Here is a 19,174-nt window from a genome sequence, read left to right as displayed (position 1 = left end):
GTTTGTATTTTTACACAAATTCTTATCGGACATGACTGAATTGAATTGTTTCGCGAAAATGTTAGAAAAGTCGAGCGTTTTACGATCCTCATGCAGGGTTTAAAAATTTACATTCGCGATAACTGTGATAATACAAAGTTTACCTAATTTATCTTAATGTCCGTTAATTGACAATAAATAGCAGTAAAGCATTCCAAATTTCAGAGGCGAGTTATTGGTCGCCTTCATAGTTAAGAAACGCCATAGGCGACTACCGCGGTTGACAGCCTTGATGTTCACTCTTAAATGCATCGCATTCTACCAGATTCAACAAAACGTCACTCTCATCCAGTATATGAGGAAACCTCTCACACCCTGTCCAACGCGAGTGAAAGTTACCCACCTTATCTAGCTAATTGGAACGTCACCCACCTCATTCAACATCATCAAACATCACCCACCACATTCATCATATTCAAACATCACCCACCACATTCTTCATAATTAAGCATCCCCCACCAAATTCATCATACTCAAACGTCACCAACCACATTCAACATATTCAAACATCACCCACCACATTCTTCATAATTAAGCATCCCCCACCAAATTCATCATACTCAAACGTCACCCACCACATTCAACATAATCAAACACTCACAATAAAACGTCACAAACCACTTTCAGCATAACCGACTTTCTTACCTGCACCTGCAACTATCAAACCCAACACGAATGAACGTCACCCACCGCACCCAACACTAGTGAACGTCACTCTTCACACCCAACACGAGTGAACGTCACCCACCACACCCAACAGGAGTTAACGGCACCCAACACACCCAACACGAGTGAACGTCACCCACCACACCAAACAGGAGTTAACGGCACCCACTACACCCAACACAAGTGAACGTCACCCATCCCACCCAACACTAGTGAACGTCACCCACCACACCCAACACGAGGGAACGTCACCCATCACACCCAACACGAGTGAACGTCACACACCACACCAACACGAGTGAACGTCACCCACCGTTACTGACGTCCCAGGTCCTCTTCAGGGCGTAGAGCACCATGGTGGCGTGGTCGGGACGGCAGCGCGCGACGGCGTCCCTCACATCGTCTGCGGTGAGGCGGGCGTAGTGCAGCGTCTCCTTCAGCTCCCGGAAGCGCCGGATGAAATGGTCGGGGCTGCCGGTGCTGAGGGCCGGCAACACCTGCAGCAGCACCGCCCGCAAGCTGGGTCACCCAACAGGAGTTAACGTTACCCACCACACCCAACACAAGTGAACGTCACACACCACACCCAACACAAGTGAACGTCACCCACCACACACAACACGAGTGAACGTCACCCACCACACCCAACACAAGTGAACGTCACCCACCACACCCAACACTAGTGAACGTCACCCACCACACCCAACACAAGTGAACGTCACACACCACACCCAACACGAGTGAACGTCACACACCACACCAACACGAGTGAACGTCACCCACCACACCCAACACGAGTGAACGTCACCCACCGTTACTGACGTGCCAGGTCCTCTTCAAGGCGTAGAGCACCATGGCGCGGTGGTCGGGACGGCAGCGCGCGACGGCGTCCCTCACATCGTCTGCGGTGAGGCGGGCGTAGTGCAGCGTCTCCTTCAGCTCCCGGAAGCGCCGGATGAAATGGTCGGGGCTGCCGGTGCTGAGGGCCGGCAACACCTGCAGCAGCACCGCCCGCAAGCTGGGAGAGGACGCGTGGGTGAGAGTCACTTCATTCAACGATTCCGAAAACTGAATTTTACTTCGTGGTATTCACTGGTAATGGCTGGAAATTTTGTGCTGCTCACTGGTAATGGCTGGAAATTTTGTGTTGCTCACTGGCTAATGGCTGGAAATTTTGTGTTGCTCACTGGCTAATGGCTGGAAATTTTGTGTTGCTCACTGGCTGGGAATTTTGTGCTGCTCATTGCTAATGGCTGGAACTTTTGGAAATTTTGTGCACCTTACTGCCAATGGCTGGAAATTTTGTTCTGCTCACTGCTAATGGCTGGAAATTTTGTGCTTATCACTGCTAATTAGAATGAATCGAAAAGCATTTTTTTTCGAGAATTCGCTGTTCGACTTTGATTTTGTTATGTTGACACTTGCCATATTAATCCCCTTCAAAGGCCGTAATTTTTAAAAAGTCAACCAGGATTATTGAAGGTGATACAGCTGAATAAATATTTGTTAATCTATTGTAACTCAATCAACAAAATATTGCACAAATCGATTGATGCAAAGAGGTTCTTTTTATGACCTCATATGCAAGTTAACCGACGTACGAGCCACTGCAGCACTTCCCCCTCCCCCCGCCCCTTCACCCCATCCAGGTTGCCCGGAGGATTTCACTGTCGCGTGTGTCTCTGAGGGACTGTATAGGTTATGTGTTTTGAACTCTATTATTATCTTGAAGGCAAAATACAGAAAACTTTAAGTCAAATATCAAGACATAGAAATAAAATATATCCTCTTCTGAGAGTGTTGCCCAGTCGCTGGAATGAGATAAGGAGCGTAATAGATACTAGCAATAAAAACAAAGACTTACAGCGATACTAAATCATGATCAAAAATTACTTCACAAGGTTGAATAAAAAAGGTTCTAGAATATCTGAAAATTTGATAACTAATGGATACAAAACAAAGCAAGGACAAGTGAAGGCAACTATGAAGAGTGTAAGGCTGTAGAAACCCATAATTTTTTATACATATAGGTAGATATTAATGTTATATTAATTCTTCAAAAATGGAGTACAGTTAGGAACACAGTGAATAAAATGTTTTGTAAAGTAGTGTATTACTCACATTATAACTCAACCTTCCCATTACTAACTGCAATGTTTTTCGTGACACAATAAGATCTTGGGCCGGAGCCACTCCTGCAGTTTTGAACATTGATTTAGACACATGATGATCGTTTGGGATAGAATTAAGGCAAGAAATAAGCTTGCCACAATCGAGTTGATCTTTCACTGACCAGTTGATGTTTCAACCTCCAACCTTGCTAAACGAACTCCCGCTTAAGTTGGCATAAGAATTGTGAGCTTACATTAGGTGTGCAGCTGCCAGAATATCCCGAAGCCTTTCCTCGGAATTCGTTAATCGATAAACAACGCTGAATGCGGTAACCCTGACTAGTGTTGGAGACGCCATCTTGCAGCAGGCTCTGAAAATTGTGTGAAAAGTCATGGCTTACGGGCAACGTAAGTTTAATCATAAAATTGTGACAAATCATGGCCTACAAGAAACGTACGTACGTTGGTCAAATCATGAAAATGTAACAAGTAATGGCCTGCAAGCAACGTATATAGGTCCAATCATACAAAACCTAAATGGACTAATCCATCATATCAGACAAATCACTAGTTTCCTAGACCAATATAATATCAGATCTGTCAAATTATTTTAGTTTAATGTTATTAGACTGAATGCTGACGTGGTCGATGAACTTATGGCGCTGAGTATTGACTAATATAATGGACTACAATAAGAGCTATATAAGAGAGGGATTATGAGTGAGAGTGCTACTGTGATAAACTAATGAGTGCAGTAGGCTCTAATGAGTATCTGGCTTCATGTCACATAAGGGGTTCAGAATGATGATGTTAACGTGGCGTTGAAAATAATATTTTCACTCCACGGCTTGCAATAATAAAATTAAGTGATTGTCAAATTTCAAGGATCACCTATCACTTACTGAAAGGTTATCCCAGGCGCTCAATATTCAGCACAATGGTAAGATGTTGGCACAAATGATGGCTATATTTTGTTGACAAGTCTTTGGATATAACGAAAGCAGATATTATTTCTGTCAGCCTAATCCCTGCAAACCCCCGTAACACTCCCCCATCCTTATAATTGCCAGTTTTGCTCCCAAATCCCTATAATCCCCCGCATCACTCCCAAATTCCTATATAAACCCCATATCACTCCCCAATTAATACGTCCCTTGGATCACTCCCCAATCCATATAATCCACCTTATCACTCCCAAATCCAGATAATCCCCATATAACTTTTCAATCCCTATAATCCCTCGCTCAACTCCCCAGTCCCTATAATTCCCCCGTATCATTCCATAGTTCCTGGATATAACGAAAGCAGATATTATTTCTGTCAGCCTAATCCCTGCAAACCCCCGTAACACTCCCCAATCCTTATAATTGCCAGTTTCGCTCCCAAATCCCTATAATCCCCCGCATCACTCCCAAATCCCTATATAAACCCCATATCACTCCCCAATCAATACGTCCCTCGGATCACTCCCCAATCCATATAATCCACCTTATCACTCCCAAATCCAGATAATCCCCATATAACTTTTCAATCCCTATAATCCCTCGCTCAACTCCCCAGTCCCTATAATTCCCCGTATCATTCCATAGTCCCTATAATCCCCCGTATCACTCCTCAGTTCCTATAATACCCCATATCACTCCCCAGTCTCTATATAATCATTATTAATCATGTCACTCACCTAAGTGTTTCGTGACTGGTGATCGCTGCCAATCTTTTGGTCTAGCACGAGTTAATTAATATCTTCTGAGCAATCGTCTCTAACTGAACAAAAATGCATACAAATCTGCAATAAAATGTTAAAAAATCAATCAAATATTGCATGCAAGTTAAACGGTGTTTTTGTTTCCGATCTACATTCTCATTACCTAGTAACTAAATCTGCATTGAACAAACAATTTTCATGCTGCTATGATACAAATATTTTAACTGAGCTGACTGACTCTGAACTGACTCTGAACTGACTCTGAGCTGAACTGACTCTTTATGAAGGGTCTCTTTCTACGGCAGGCGCGAGGCTGTTCAACGCCGCCGAAGTAGCGGAAAGGTTCACCCTTGCAACATTTCAGAGACGACTGGACGCGATTTTTTGAACAAGATCCCAGATTGTCAGTTTTTGACCTACTACCCTCAGCAACAACAGCAATAGCATTTTGCATCAAGCAAGTTGCAAGCAAGAGCATCTTGCATTAAGCAAGTGGCAAGCAACAGCATCTTGCATCAAGCAAGTGGCAAGCAACAGCCTCTTGCATCAAGCAAGTGGCAGTAACAGCATCTTGCATCAAGCAAGTGGCAAGCAACAGCCTCTTGCATCAAGCAAGTGGCAGTAACAGCATCTTGCATCAAGCAAGTGGCAAGCACCTGCACCACGTCAAGCACATCACAGCACTAGTGTTGCTCACCCTTGCCCCACGTCCAGCACATCACAGCACTAGTGTTACTAANAGTAACAGCATCTTGCATCAAGCAAGTGGCAAGCAACAGCCTCTTGCATCAAGCAAGTGGCAGTAACAGCATCTTGCATCAAGCAAGTGGCAGTAACAGTATCTTGCATCAGCTGGCACAAAGGAGGGCAGATAGAGGGAACACGGTCAACGTTACCTACAGGACCCGGAGGCGGGGCAACCCGTCATAGGACGGCTTGAAGATGGAGGACGACAGAGGTGTCACATCAGCGTGAACTTGAACCACGACATGCTAAACTTGTCATAAGGTCTAGCACATCACAGCACTAGGTTTGATCACATCTGCACCACGTCCAGCACATCACAGCACTAGTGTTACTCACCCTTGTCCCACGTCCAGCNCAGCAGCAGCAACAACAGCAGCAACAACAGCAGTAACAACAGCAGCAACAACAGACGCAACAGCAGCAGCAGCTACAGCAGCAACAACAGACGCAATAGCAGCAGCAACAACAACAGCAATAACAGCAGTAACGACAGCAGCAGCAACGACTGCAGCAGCAACAACAGCAGCAACAACAGCAGTAACAACCTGAATATTGCTAGTGGAACCTCTGAATATTCTTGTGTATTTTCATATTTGTTTAATAGGAAAAAAATTTGATTTATATGGAAGTCCCTAATTTGTTAAAATCCCTATCACATTAACAGCAAAAAGTATCAAATAAATTCAAATGCAGCTTGCAAAAATTTTAAATAAAGGACTACAACAAGCATTTCCCAAACCTTAGCTTATACTGCTTCTAAATGGCATTGTTGCTGTGTGTCTTTCTAATAGGCGAGACAAACACATTGAATACTTTAGGTTTTTAGGAGGCAACAACCTATAAGATTGCTCATTTATTACTGTCAATATAAATGGAGTGCTGGATACAGTTCTATTCAATGGTTAAAGTTGAATAATTGAAGGTTAAATGGGTTAAAGGTGAGCAAAGAGTATTGTGTACAAGTGAACAGAGAATGTGTAAGGAGAGTTAACAAACATTAAGGATAATGGTGTTCATGTATACATCCTTGGAGCCTGAGTTATTAAGAGCATGGGTTTAATATAAAAATAGCCTAAGAAGCACAGACGAAGAGTTAATATTGGGAACATTGACAAGATGCATATGATATGTCATGAAATAAAATAAAACTTATTAGTTATAAACTCTAACTTGCCCAAATAAATAATTGCTTGGGCCTTGGGCATGTGGCTATGACTTCAAGAAATGGAGTTCAAAGTAATGAGAGCATTAGATTATCAAGTAAAAATACAGAGCAATAGTCAAAAACCTTTTGTGACACCTTAAAACTACTTCTTTAATAATGGATACAAATGTTACGGGAAGCTCTCTGGATGGAGTGATTGGTGACTTATGAGACTAAGAGTTTTTGCTGCATCAAGGTTTTCAAACCAGTGGTTTGATTGATGGTCTCCACTTCCCCTAGAACCATCCTAAACCACCACTTGGTAATTTTTTTTTTTGAATTTTATTCATCTACTTCAGTGAGGGATAATTACATTTTACTGAAGTGGCAGCAGGTAAAAATGGAGAACAGAGACCAGGAGCAAAACCAAAGCACGGGAGTCCACTATTACCTTTAGTTATTCATTCAATATTTTCCTGTTTCATCCCAGTCCTGAAAAGTCAAACATTAATTGGAAATGTGATTAGCCTAAGGGGTGCACTTCATCAATGTTTAGGTATCCTTTCCCTACTTAATATGGGGTAGTCATCAATAGTCATTAGATACAAATCCAGCAGTTCATGTATGAATAAAATTGCACTTCAGGAATTGGGGGTTTGCAAATACCCCTTAGCAGGAAACTCCTGCTTCTTTGCTGAGTTAATGAAAACGGGCCTCCCCACATCACAAACAACAACCAAGCATACTCATATGGTATCAAAACAGCTTACTGAGCAATTCATTAACACAAAAAAACTAGTAAGATTAAAGCACACTAATCACAATCAAATAAATGTAAGAATAAATGGAGCTAAATCCATCACAAACTTGCAAATAACATATATATAAGTGAATTATTTAACAAGCTTGTTAAATCAACAATATGAATTTTATAATTGGATAAATATGCCAAGGACACTCACTATTACTGGAAGGCATCATTGCTGTTTTTCTATGCAAGGCTGTAACTAATGTGCTGCCAAGAGAGCAGTTTTATTCCAAGTTCTACTCAGGAATACTGATCGAAAAATCAAGCTTTTCCTGACATTTAACTCTGACCTAGTTTTTCAATAATTTCCACAGCTTTATTTATCATTGGTTTACTTGCCTGCATTACTTCATTAAAAGTAATATCAATTAAAAAAGTTTACCTTACCAAAGACTACCTATAGACTGATGGTTACGTGGTACTTGTCTTAATGACAGCACTTGCTTCATTATGTCACACCTACTCTTATTGTTGTTTTCTGTTGCTTATTCATTACAATTTTCCTTCACGAGGTTCCTTGCATCTTAGTGCTACATTAAATTATCAGTTACCAATTTTCATGATGATTGTACATTATCTTAGTTTGAGCATGAATGTTTTAAGCAAAGTTCTAAATTTTGGCATGATAGATCCCTGCCTTGCATCTAAGTCTAATAATGTTATTTGCAGTCTCATTTTTTATATTTTTTTCAGCTGTCCTTGTGCACTATTGCCCATATTGTGCTCCCCTATACCTCATTATTTACCATAATATGTAAACCAATAAATTCATTACCCATAATATTAAACATAATCTCTATCTTGTTGCACTCATTGGCTTATCACATGTCTTTAAAAGTATAAACTCAAGCTGCACTGCATCTCTTTTACTCACACTATTATTAGACTAATTTATCTTCCATTTCTAATTTAAAGAGCATTATGCATTGATCCTCCCCGCATTGGCACGGGTACATCACAGTCCATGGACGCCAAGATTCCAATGCTGGTACAATTATCAACAAAATGAATTGAAGGTACCATTTAAATTATTTGTCTAATTTTTTAGCATTTCATTTATACCACAATAATTTGTTTACTTCCATGTCAGGACAAAGGAGAAAATATAAAGTATGTAAATTTACCTTATTTGAAAAAACAGTACAGAAGTAAACAATTAATGATGTAAGCCATAAGGTTTGGCTACAAAGCACAACTCTCCCTACAACAGCATGACTGGTAATAGTTTAAAGATTAAGAAATATTTCCATCCATCTAGTTATGAATCCAAGTTTCATCCAGCTAATTAATTACAAATCGTAAATACTGTTCAGATGATCCATCAGAATACATCAAAATCAAGAAGTATACTAGAGCAAGAGATTTTAGCAATTCCAAAGATTATTGCTTGATTAAGTGAAGTCTTGCAAAAATGAGTTAAACTGGTTAATAATGAATAGAGTCATGCTATTAGTGGGATATTATTGGCAATTTGGGCTGACTCAAAATAATGTAATGAATTGAGACAAGGTTATGAAAATGCCACCACCCATTGCATATTCTTCAATAAGATCAATGAAATTTCTTCCTATTGGGGGGCTGAGGTTACTGATGACATTTTTGCCATAAATCTAATCAGTGTATTTGCCTTTTAATTATTCTTATAACCATTTCAATTAGATAGCAAATCTTCATTGTACCAGGTTTGAGGAAGCAGAAAGACATAATTACAAGTAACGATTGATTATATTCTAATGCTGTAACTATCATAAATGGCAATAGCATAGCATAGGACAGTATCGTCAGCGCTGAAGAATAGGCCTGGTTAGGCCTGTTGCCAATTTTTGTACTTTTCATTACATCCATAGATCTGAAAAACTGGCCTTTTGAGAAATTTTTTAACTGACGTTGGTTTGAACTTCTTACTGAACTTTTATTAGTTCCATGGGGTACTAGGCATTTCAATTTAGAACATATACTTCTGATTTCTATGCTACGGAGTATGAAATTATGGTAAATGAGTATGCATATGATGAAAAATCATGAAATCCACAGGCAACTCGAAGTGACTACATGTATGAGGATGAGTGCTTTACTGGGAGTTTTGATACAATGATATCTAGTTTGAGACAGGTTACTATCAGATATTTTTAAAAAAAATTCAGTTGCTTATTAAGTGGTTATTAATATCCATTTTCTTTATTTTTGTTCTTTCCATGATTACGACAACATTGAAGCTCAAGAATTTAGTTGAGAAGCTCAATAGCCAAGAGTACAGTGTATCCAGTGGCTTGTCTTAGAAGGGCTGGTTGTAATGTCTAACAACACAATCATTGCTATAAAAATGGATTGCAAAAGGCAAAGAGAATGCTAGAATAGAATAGTGTCAGCACTGAAGAAATGGGCCCACGGCCTGTTGCCAATTCTTGTACTTTATGTGACTTGATTCACAATGAATCCGGCCTTTTGAACCCAATCTTTCCATAACTGATGATTGCTTGTGATAGCTGCTAGCTTATTGCCTGGTGATACCAGGCAATAAGCCTGGTATCAATGATACCTATGTTGGTATCAATGGTACTTATGTTGGTATGATACCTATACCTAAGCTGGTATCAATGATATGTATGGCAAATGATACCTATGTTCAGTATTTCAATACTGAACATATGCTCCTGCATAGCTTCGTCTAGGCTGTAGAAGAGAGAATGAGATGGAATGCACAAACAACACTGAATCAGTAATATTCAATATGGATATCAAGTTTTAAGCTAGCTTCAAATCAACTCGGAACTTGCAGAGCTTTAATTCCCTAGGTGGGTGCAAGCTTCAAGGTAGCACCACTCACAAGCAGTAGAAGAGGCAGCACATAACAAATGCTTTAGTTTTGCAGTAAAAGTACTGAGCAGAATGATTACATAGTGTGGTATAGAAGTGTCAGTGTTCATTAAATCATTAGACACCGATTCTTAATATCGCAGAACATTCATAGCTTGTTGCAGTCTTGAACAAGCAACTCGTTGCTTTAATTTTGCTGTGCTAAACCTCCTCACTAATTTGACCAGAACAGTTGCAGGTAGCTGGAATCAAACCCACAAAATTCTGCGCCAATCCTAATACTCTGAACAGTAACCACTTGGACACCCTGCCCAGTGGGTTTTGCAAATAATTTTATTACACAGCCTAAACTCACTGCTTAGTTCTGCAGAGCAAGTACTGAACAGTGTGATGTGGCTTCCATTTCCAATAAAATTATGAGGCTTCAACAAAATCGGATCTCCCTCCCAGGATATACTCAACCAAAAATATTCCAGAAATTCATTTTCAAATCTTGATGGTGGTTGGAAAATAAACTAATGAGGCCAATCCTAGATAACCCATATGCAAAAATTCTGATTTATTCCCCACATCCATATAATTGACCTAAATAATAGGCAAGTCATTATTAACAGAGAATTAATATTTTCACAATATATTCATAATTGTGATTACCATCAAACGGGGTAAAAAGGGACAGTTTTTTGTTAATAACTTCTTACCATGATACATTTCAGAAACAAGTTTAGGCTCATTTTATAGCTCTTTGCAAGGGCTATTGAATGGCATCTTCAAAAAAATTCCATATGCTATTCGTGAGGTGCCAGACGCAAAATAAAACCATCCCTAATTACCCCTGGGAATGGGGTAATCCAGGACACTTGCAAGAAAAGTTAATTTTAAAACGTTTGAAGCATGCAGAGTGTACTCATAACAGTACTCTGAAGTCCTCCTCTTTCATGGTAGAAGATGTAGATGTAAAATAAATCACATTTTATGTGATTTTACTTGTTTTTCCTTTATTAATATGATATTACCATATTCATTAATTACAGTATTACTGATGTGATATTACCGTATTCATGAACATGCCATTGAGCATTTACAACGACCTTGTCCACTGCAAGCTTCATATCAGCAGCCTTATAGCATTTCTTCTGTATCTGTAAGCTTACAGGATGGCTTGCAATTTCACACCATTTTAATTGGGTTAAGTGAATTTGCTATAAAAATGATCATGAAAAACATACCTGAAACAGAAAATAATGTTTTAGTGACAACCATCATATGTTTTGTAGAATTAGATCATAGTTTAGATCAATTAGATCATTAGATCAATTACTTTTCATTCTATGATGCAATATTTTGAATAGTTTAGCTGCTACAACATTTCTACGAAATGTGGGACGCGCGTCCCGATTTACCCCGCCCGTCCCTTTTTACCCCATTTGACGGTACTTGCAGGGTTTTCAAACACATCAGATAATACTACATTTAAATCTGTCATTTAAATAAGCTTAATATTGGCAGAGTCATGAAAAGAGATCACTTCACAGCACCTATAAGAAGTACCTATAAGGAGAATGACCTATATATTTCAAGTACCTATAAGTACCTAAATTATATTTTTATTATACATTTCAAGTACCTATATTATATTTCAAGTGGTAACTATAATAAGCAGCATTGGATCAAGAATCTATAAGCTCAGGAGAATGAGATAATGGGAAAACAGTGAAAACTTCCTTAGCAAAAAACAATGAAAACTTAATAGCTGAAGAATTACTGATTCACAGACTAATTGGCACAAAAATTGAAAATATGCAAGATTCTCAGCTCACTTGTGGAATTCCAATTATTATTTTGTGGCTGCAAATTAAGACAAGACTTTACTTACCCTGCCTAATTATGACCATAACCACAAAAATTACTAGATTGCTTAAGTCGCAAGTTTACCAGGAATTTAAAAGCAAAGAAAACAGCCAGAATATTAACCATTTTTTAAGAATGAAAACGTTTCAGAGTCCAGCTCCATCGTCAGTTCAAAAGTTCAAAACCTATAAGAAAATAAGAATCAATTAGTTTAACGTGGCGTTGAAAATAATATTTTCACTCCACGGCTTGCAATAATAAAATTAAGTGATTGTCAAATTTCAAGGATCACCTATCACTTACTGAAAGGTTATCCCAGGCGCTCAATATTCAGCACAATGGTAAGATGTTGGCACAAATGATGGCTATATTTTGTTGACAAGTCTTTGGATATAACGAAAGCAGATATTATTTCTGTCAGCCTAATCCCTGCAAACCCCCGTAACACTCCCCAATCCTTATAATTGCCAGTTTTGCTCCCAAATCCCTATAATCCCCCGCATCACTCCCAAATCCCTATATAAACCCCATATCACTCCCCAATTAATACGTCCCTCGGATCACTCCCCAATCCATATAATCCACCTTATCACTCCCAAATCCAGATAATCCCCATATAACTTTTCAATCCCTATAATCCCTCGCTCAACTCCCCAGTCCCTATAATTCCCCCGTATCATTCCATAGTTCCCATAATCCCCCGTGACACACCACAGTCCCTGTAGTCCCCCATATCACTCCCCAGTCCCTATAATCCCCCGTATCACTCCTCAGTTCCTATAATCCCCCATATCACTCCCCAGTCTCTATATAATCATCATTAATCATGTCACTCACCTAAGTGTTTCGTGACAGGTGATCGCTGCCAATCTTTTGGTCTAGCTCGCCTTAATTAATATCTTCTGAGCAATCGTCTCTAACTGAACAAAAATGCAAAGAAATCTGCAATAAAATGTTAAAAAATCAATCAAATATTGCATACAAGTTAAACGGTGTTTTTGTTTCCGATCTACATTCTCATTACCTAGAAACTAAATCCGCATTGAACAAACAATTTTCATGCTGCTATGATACAAATATTTTAACTGAGCTTTGTGAATTGAGGGCACTCAATAAGTGAAAAATTCATTTACAAATAACTTCCATCTTGTCCTTATTTCAAATAATTCTGGAAATTATTTTTCCTCATCTTAGATTTATATCAATTATATGATTATAATTCAAAATTTTCAATTAAAAATCAGTTCTGCAATGCTTATGATTCTAAAAAAAGAGAGAGACACCGCCTCGATACTTGAGGTCTCTTGGCTTCTGCCGGTTTTGTAGAAACCTAACAGCCAAATTTGAACATAGTTATTGAAACCAACAGCTGCCATATAACTTCTAATAACCAAGACAGAATTCAGTTATTAAACCAGAGTCCTGACTCTTTATGGAGGGTCTCTTTCTACGGCAGGCGCGAGGCTGTTCAACGCCGCCGAAGTAGCGGAGGGTTCACCCTTGCAACATTCCAGAGACGACTGGACGCGGTTTTTTGAACAATAGCAGACACCACAGCTGCAACAACAGCAGCAACAACAGCAGCAGCAACAACAGCAGCAACAACAGCAACAACAACAGCAACAACAGCAGCAGCAACAACAGCTGCAACAACAACAGCAGCAACAACAGCAGCAACAACAACAGCAGCAACAACAGCAGCAACAACAGCAGCATCAACAGTAACAACAGCAGCAACCACAGCTGCAACAACAGCAGCAACAACCGCAGCAACAACAGCAGCAACAGCAGCAACAACAGCAGCAACAACAGCAGAAACAACAGCAACAACAGCAGCAACAACAGCAGCAACAACGACAGCAACAACAGCAGCAACAGCAACAACAACAGCAGCAACAACAGCAGCAACAACAGCAGCAACAACAGCAACAACAGCAACAACAACAGCAGCAACAACAGCAGCAACAACAGCAGCAACAACAGCAACAACAGCAACAACAACAGCAGCAACAACAGCAGCTACAACAGCAGCAACAACAGCAACAACAGCAACAACAACAGCAGCAACAACAGCAACAACAACAACAGCAGCAACAACAGCAACAGCAACAACAACAGCAACCCTTGTCGCTGTCGTCAAGAGCTTTTCTCGCAGGCTCGCCACCAGCGTTCACACAAGCATGGAGGAAGCAGTCTTGCGTTCACGCACGTCATTTTTCTAGCATGAGTTCAAGCTCAACACAACAGTTCAGCAACAACAGAATAACCGCAATATCAGGTAACAACAGAGGAAGATACAACAACAGCAGAAATAACAACAACAGCAACATAAACAACAGCAGGAGCAAAAACAGCAGCAGCAACATCAAAAAAAACAAAATAAAGAAACGGTAACAACATCATAAACAGCAACACAATCAAAAACAGCAACAACACCATCAACAGTAGTAACAACAGCAGCAGCAAGAACAACAGCAGCAGCAAGAACAACAGCAGCAGCAAGAACAACAGCAGTAACAGCAACAACAACGGCAACGACAACAGCGGCAACAACAGCAGAAGCAACAACAGCAGCAACAACAGCAACAACAGCAGCAACAACAGCAGCAGCAACAGCAGCAGAAACAGCAGCAACATCAGCAGCAACAACAGCAGCAAAAACAGCAGCAACCACAGCAGCAATAACAGCCGCAACAACAGCAGCAACTACAACAGCAATACCAGCAGAAACAGCAGAAAAACAGCAGGAACAACGGCAGCAACAACAACAGCAACAACAGCAGCAACAACAGCAGCACAACAGCAGCAAAAACAACAGCAACAACAGAAACAGCAGCAACAGCATCAAAAGCAGCAGCAACAGCAGCACAAGCAACAAAAATATCAGCAACAACAGCAGTGACAACAGCAGCAGCAACAACAGATGCAACAGCAGCAGCAGCTACAGCAGCAACATCAGCAACAACAGACACAAAAGCAGCAACAACAGCAGCAATAACAGCAGCAACGAAAGGAGAATCAGCAGCAACAACAGCAGCATCAACAGCAACAACAGCAGCAACAACTGTAGCCTGTCTCTTATACACATCTAGATGTGTATAAGAGACAGAGATGTTGTTATTTCATTTAAGCTTAGTTCACCATCTTTTATTATTGTTACTGAACTAATGCATCTTATCATCCTAATTAAATTTTTTGAACGACTATTTGAACTTGCAACGTTGCAAGTGATTACGTTGTATGGCATTGGAAGAGTGANTGCACCTACAGGTTCTTACCTGCACCTACAGGTTCTTACCTGCACCTGCAGGTTCTTACCTGCACCTACAGGTTCTTACCTGCACCTACAGGTTCTTACCCGCTGTTGTGCAGCGGCAGGAGGAGGTCGTCGTTAGGCTCGTAGGCGTCAGGGCTGAACAGACTCAGGCTGACCTCCACGCCCCTCGCCGCCGCCACGAGCGCCCCCCACGGCGCCCCCCTCAGGGCCGCGGCCTCCATGCGCACCACCAGAGTACGTGGCTTGGCATACGTCAGCATGGCTGTCGCCACAGACACTTCGCGACCTGCGGCCAACATGCGATAAATTGTCTGAAAATATCTTGCGCCTCATGACAGCTCAGCAATTTAGTAAAGAAAATTAACGATTTAACTCTGCAGAAGTAATTGTGAGGAGACCTCATGGGCCCCTCTCGCCTTCATTAAGACTCTGCATCACAAAGCTCCAAAGTCCTGCACCTACAGGACTTTAATATCCGTTCCCAGATAACAGCAGATCGGTGTAAATCTGAGCTCGTGTGTTATTTCGGCCGTCACCAGCCTCTTTCCCTGTGATCACTTAAACGACATGTTTGTGGCTGACGCGCCCCATGCCCCAAGAATTAGGCCCATGAGGCAACGGGCTTTTTTCAGGTGGCCGATGAATAGCCAGCGGTCAGCCGGTGTCAACCTACTCTGGCCGACAGCTGGCAACTCACGCTCCTGGGGCAGGGATCCAGCGCCAGGCGAATAACTTGTGAGCAACTGAGAGAATGGCTGGGTCTGGGTGACTCACTTTGATGAGTCAACCGCGTCCAAATATCCGTGCACTTTTTTACTCTCTTGCCCCCATTTATGAGTCATACTGACCTATTTTCGGCCCTTTAAATTCCAGGTATAACTCTCTTGAGGCGTTAAGTCGCTCCGACGCTCAGATGCTCCTACGTATCTATGCTACGGCGTCAAAAGCTATTTGACGCCTCGAGTGAGTCATGCCTGAAATTAAAAGGGTCAGTATGACCCACAAATGGGGCAAGTGAGTCGAAAAAGTGCATCGATATTCGGACGCGGTTGACTCATGGGTCGTCCAGACCCACGCATTTCTCTCAGTGTGCGTTCCCTCATAAAGCACTAGGCATACCTTGACTCCTCCAATATACGACAATAGGAGGAGGAATCGATTTTTCTCCGTATAATATGTGAAAAGAACTGAACAACACATCAAAATTATTGGTACCCGAAAAGGCCAATAGGTTAAAAATACTAATCAAAATATTATCAAATGCTCATAATTATTATAACATATACTATGTGCTGTCATTGGATAGTTTGTATTTTTACACAAATTCTTATCGGACATGACTGAATTGAATTGTTTCGCGAAAATGTTAGAAAAGTCGAGCGTTTTACGATCCTCATGCAGGGTTCAAAAATTTACATTCGCGATAACTGTGATAATACAAAGTTTACCTAATTTTTCTTAATGTCCGTTAATTGACAATAAATAGCAGTAAAGCATTCCAAATTTCAGAGGCCAGGTAATGATCGCCTTCATAGCTAAGAAACGCCATAGGCGACTACCGCGGCTGACAGCCTTGATGTTCACTCTTAAATGCATCGCATGCTACCAGATTCAACAAAACGTCACTCTCATCCAGTGTGACGAAACCTCTCACACCCTGTCCAACGCGAGTGAAAGTCACCCACCTTATCTAGCTAATTGGAACGTCACCCACCTCATTCAACATCATCAAACGTCACCCACCACATTCATCATATTCAAACATCACCCACCACATTCTTCATAATTAAGCATCCCCCACCAAATTCATCATACTCAAACGTCACCTTTTTTTTCGAGAATTCGCTGTTCGACTTTGATTTTGTTATGTTGACACTTGACATATTAATCCCCTTCAAAGGCCGTAATTTTTAAAAAAGTCAACCAGGATTATTGAAGGTGATACAGCTGAATAAATATTTGTTAATCTATTGTAAATCAATCAACAAAATATCGCACAAATCGATGGATGCAAAGAGGTTCTTTTTATGACCTCATATGCAAGTTAACTGACGTACGAGCCTCTGCAGCACTTCCCCCTCCCCCCCGCCCCTCCACCCCATCTTGGTTGCCCGGAGGATTTCACTGTCGCGTGTGTCTCTGAGGGACTGTATAGGTTATGTGTTTTGAACTCTATTATCTTGAAGGCAAAATACAGAAAACTTGAAGTCAAATATCAAGACATAGAAATAAAATATATAGGAGTGTTGCCCAGTCGCTGGAATGAGATAAGGAGCGTAATAGATACTAGCAATAAAAACAAAGACTTACAGCGATACTAAATCATGATCAAAAATTACTTCACAAGGTTGAATAAAAAAGGTTCTAGAATATCTGAAAATTTGATAACTAATGGATACAAAACAAAGCAAGGACAAGTGAAGGCAATTATGAAGAGTGTAAGGCTGTAGAAACCCAAGACTTACAGGGGCCCCCGGGGCAGCGGCCCAATATGAGGTTGCGGCACCACTCCCTCCTCCTCTAGGGCAGGGGTCACCAAACTTTTTTCACTGAGGGCCGGATAACTGAAAGAATGACGAGCGTTGGCCGCATAATCATTCTGTTCAATACCTGCAAGCCAGAACGAAAGCTCTGGGAAAAAGACGAAACACTAAGTTTAGCATTCCATGTTAACCAAAAAACAAAGCCAACAAACATTTTATTATCTAAAAAGTTTTCAAAGAAGGCGACGTGAGCTAAAAGATGGTTACATCAAACTTAGTGTGCACATATCCGAATCTCATAAACTAAACAGCTAAAATGGTTAGTGAGATTTAAGAAACTGACGTTTGGCTTCCAAGGTATCGTCAATGTTTAGTATGGAATTGCTGCATCCAATCAAGAGAATTGCTTTCAAATGTTCATCAGTCAATCTCGTTCGACGTGTTGACTTCACAAAATTCATTTTTGAGAATGTTTGCTCACAGACATAAGTTGTTCCAAAGACTGATGCCATACCGGCGGCGAATTTCTTCAATTCCGGAAACTCAGGATCAGGTACGCAGCGGTAAAATTCGACAAGTTTTCCTTCTCTGTGTTTCTATTTCAACAAGTAATTTGCTTGCAAATCAATGAGCTCCAATTGGAGTTCAACTGGCAAATCATCAAGGTTAAAATCAAACGGATTCTGGAACAGAAGAATGTCACTCTCGGTTCTCTCGAGATCTGAAAATCTCTCCAAAAATGCTTCTTTAAGCCACGAATAATCTTTTTTGGAAAATCAAGGTTGACATCTTCAGCGATTGAAGCGTAAAACTCTCTGAAACAGTGAAAATGAGAGAAGTTTTCTCCTTCCAAGAAGAAATACAATTCATGAATACATAGATACAATAATTGAAAATAGTAAATTTAAGGCACATATAGCGGTCAGGAGGTCTCCGCACGCGCGAAGATTTCCTAGTATTATAACCATAAAATGTAAATTGTATCACAACATTTCGTCTTCCAACCGCTTTATCAAGCAATTTAAAGTACCGTCGAAGGGCCAGATGAATTGACGTCGCGGGCCGGATTCGGCCCGCGGGCCGTAGTTTGGTGACCCCTGCTCTAGGGCAAGCATTCCTGAGGGACGCTGGTCCCGATCACTGGCAGCAATTAGTCATCATCACTAATACACAATTAAATATTGTACACGTAATCACATAAGCAAAACAAGGTTATTCGTAAGGACGTCCCTATACAACGAAATGTCCCCAATGAGACCTACACAACGCGTGTTAGCAGCGGCTGAAGTTAGTTTAGCCTGGCAGGAGATGAAATATTGAAACTCGTAAAGGTGCTCAGGCAAAGTTACCTATAAATAAATTTAGAATAAAATAATATCATCCTTGCAAAAACAAAGTTAAAAAACCCAAAATACAATTTTTTATACATATAGGTAGATATTAATGTTATATTAATTCTTCAAAAATGGAGTACAGTTAGGAACACAGTGAATAAAATGTTTTGTAAAGTAGTGTATTACTCACAT

The 19,174-nt window shown here is 40.6% G+C and overlaps 1 protein-coding gene across 1 annotated transcript in view; it reads right to left on the bottom strand.

The window, feature by feature from the left end:
* The window catches only part of LOC125178114, a gene marked incomplete at both ends in the record, with an annotated part of 15,775 nt that extends 324 nt beyond the window's left edge, over positions 1–15,451 (bottom strand). Inside the window, one exon of the mRNA XM_047881160.1 lies at positions 15,247–15,451. Coding sequence (XP_047737116.1) covers positions 15,247–15,451 — 205 coding nt within the window. The remainder of the gene's footprint in view (positions 1–15,246) is intronic.
* Positions 15,452–19,174: the final 3,723 nt, after the last annotated feature.

The sequence above is a fragment of the Hyalella azteca genome, unplaced genomic scaffold, assembly GCF_000764305.2.
Source record: "Hyalella azteca isolate HAZT.00-mixed unplaced genomic scaffold, Hazt_2.0.2 contig7220, whole genome shotgun sequence".
NCBI lineage: Eukaryota > Metazoa > Arthropoda > Malacostraca > Amphipoda > Hyalellidae > Hyalella > Hyalella azteca.
Note: the sequence above shows the minus strand (reverse complement) of the source record. Positions and strands in the feature narration are given on the sequence as shown.